The sequence below is a fragment of the Microtus ochrogaster genome, linkage group LG2, assembly GCF_000317375.1.
Source record: "Microtus ochrogaster isolate Prairie Vole_2 linkage group LG2, MicOch1.0, whole genome shotgun sequence".
NCBI classification, from domain to species: Eukaryota; Metazoa; Chordata; class Mammalia; order Rodentia; family Cricetidae; genus Microtus; species Microtus ochrogaster.
This window is the reverse complement of record NC_022028.1, coordinates 53,554,182-53,554,764: the sequence shown is the minus strand read 5'-3', so window position 1 is coordinate 53,554,764 and position 583 is coordinate 53,554,182. Positions and strand designations below refer to the sequence as shown.

Below are 583 nucleotides of genomic sequence, written 5' to 3'. Positions count from 1 at the left end.
ACTGGGCAGGTGAATTAACAGGTAAATTGGGTGAAGGAATAGATCACTGGTGGACAGGTGACAAGTGACAGTGGTGACAATCAGCTGTATTTACATAAGCAGGCCTCTCGCTGCCCGCTGAAAAAGATCAGCCCTGAAGACCAGAAATGGCAATAGGAAATCCTGGGAAGAAAACCAAAGGCTTCAGGCTAGGAAGACAGAGGGCTGGAGCCACAAGTGTGACCCTCCTCAGACAGCCGCTGCGCTTACCTCAAAGACTTCGTCATCTAGGACGTGGGCACCGAAGATCACCACCCCACGGGTGTCCAGCACTGGATTCGCACTTCGGGGAAGGGGTCGGGTAACCCGCTTCTTACAGTCCACAATGAGGGTGACAGACTGGCCCTTCACGGCCACAGCCACACGGTGCCACCTAACCGTGGGGTAAGAAGTCCATGTGACTGACGGGTGGAACAGACGGCGGTGATAACGGGATTAAGAATTACAACAATAGGGGGCTGGAGAGATGGCTCAGTGGTTAAGAGCATTGCCTGCTCTTCCAAAGGTCCTGAGTTCAATTCCCAGCAACCACATGGTGGCTCAC

The 583-nt window shown here is 53.5% G+C and overlaps 1 protein-coding gene across 5 annotated transcripts in view; it reads right to left on the bottom strand.

Annotated features, from left to right (window-relative positions):
* Positions 1 to 583, bottom strand: part of Col11a2 (collagen type XI alpha 2 chain) — a 29,631-nt gene that overhangs the window by 24,715 nt on the left and 4,333 nt on the right. For all 5 annotated transcript variants that reach the window (XM_026785614.1, XM_026785613.1, XM_013351131.2 and 2 more), the window contains one exon: positions 250 to 412. In XM_026785614.1, the coding sequence (XP_026641415.1) occupies positions 250 to 412 (163 nt within the window). The remainder of the gene's footprint in view (positions 1 to 249; positions 413 to 583) is intronic.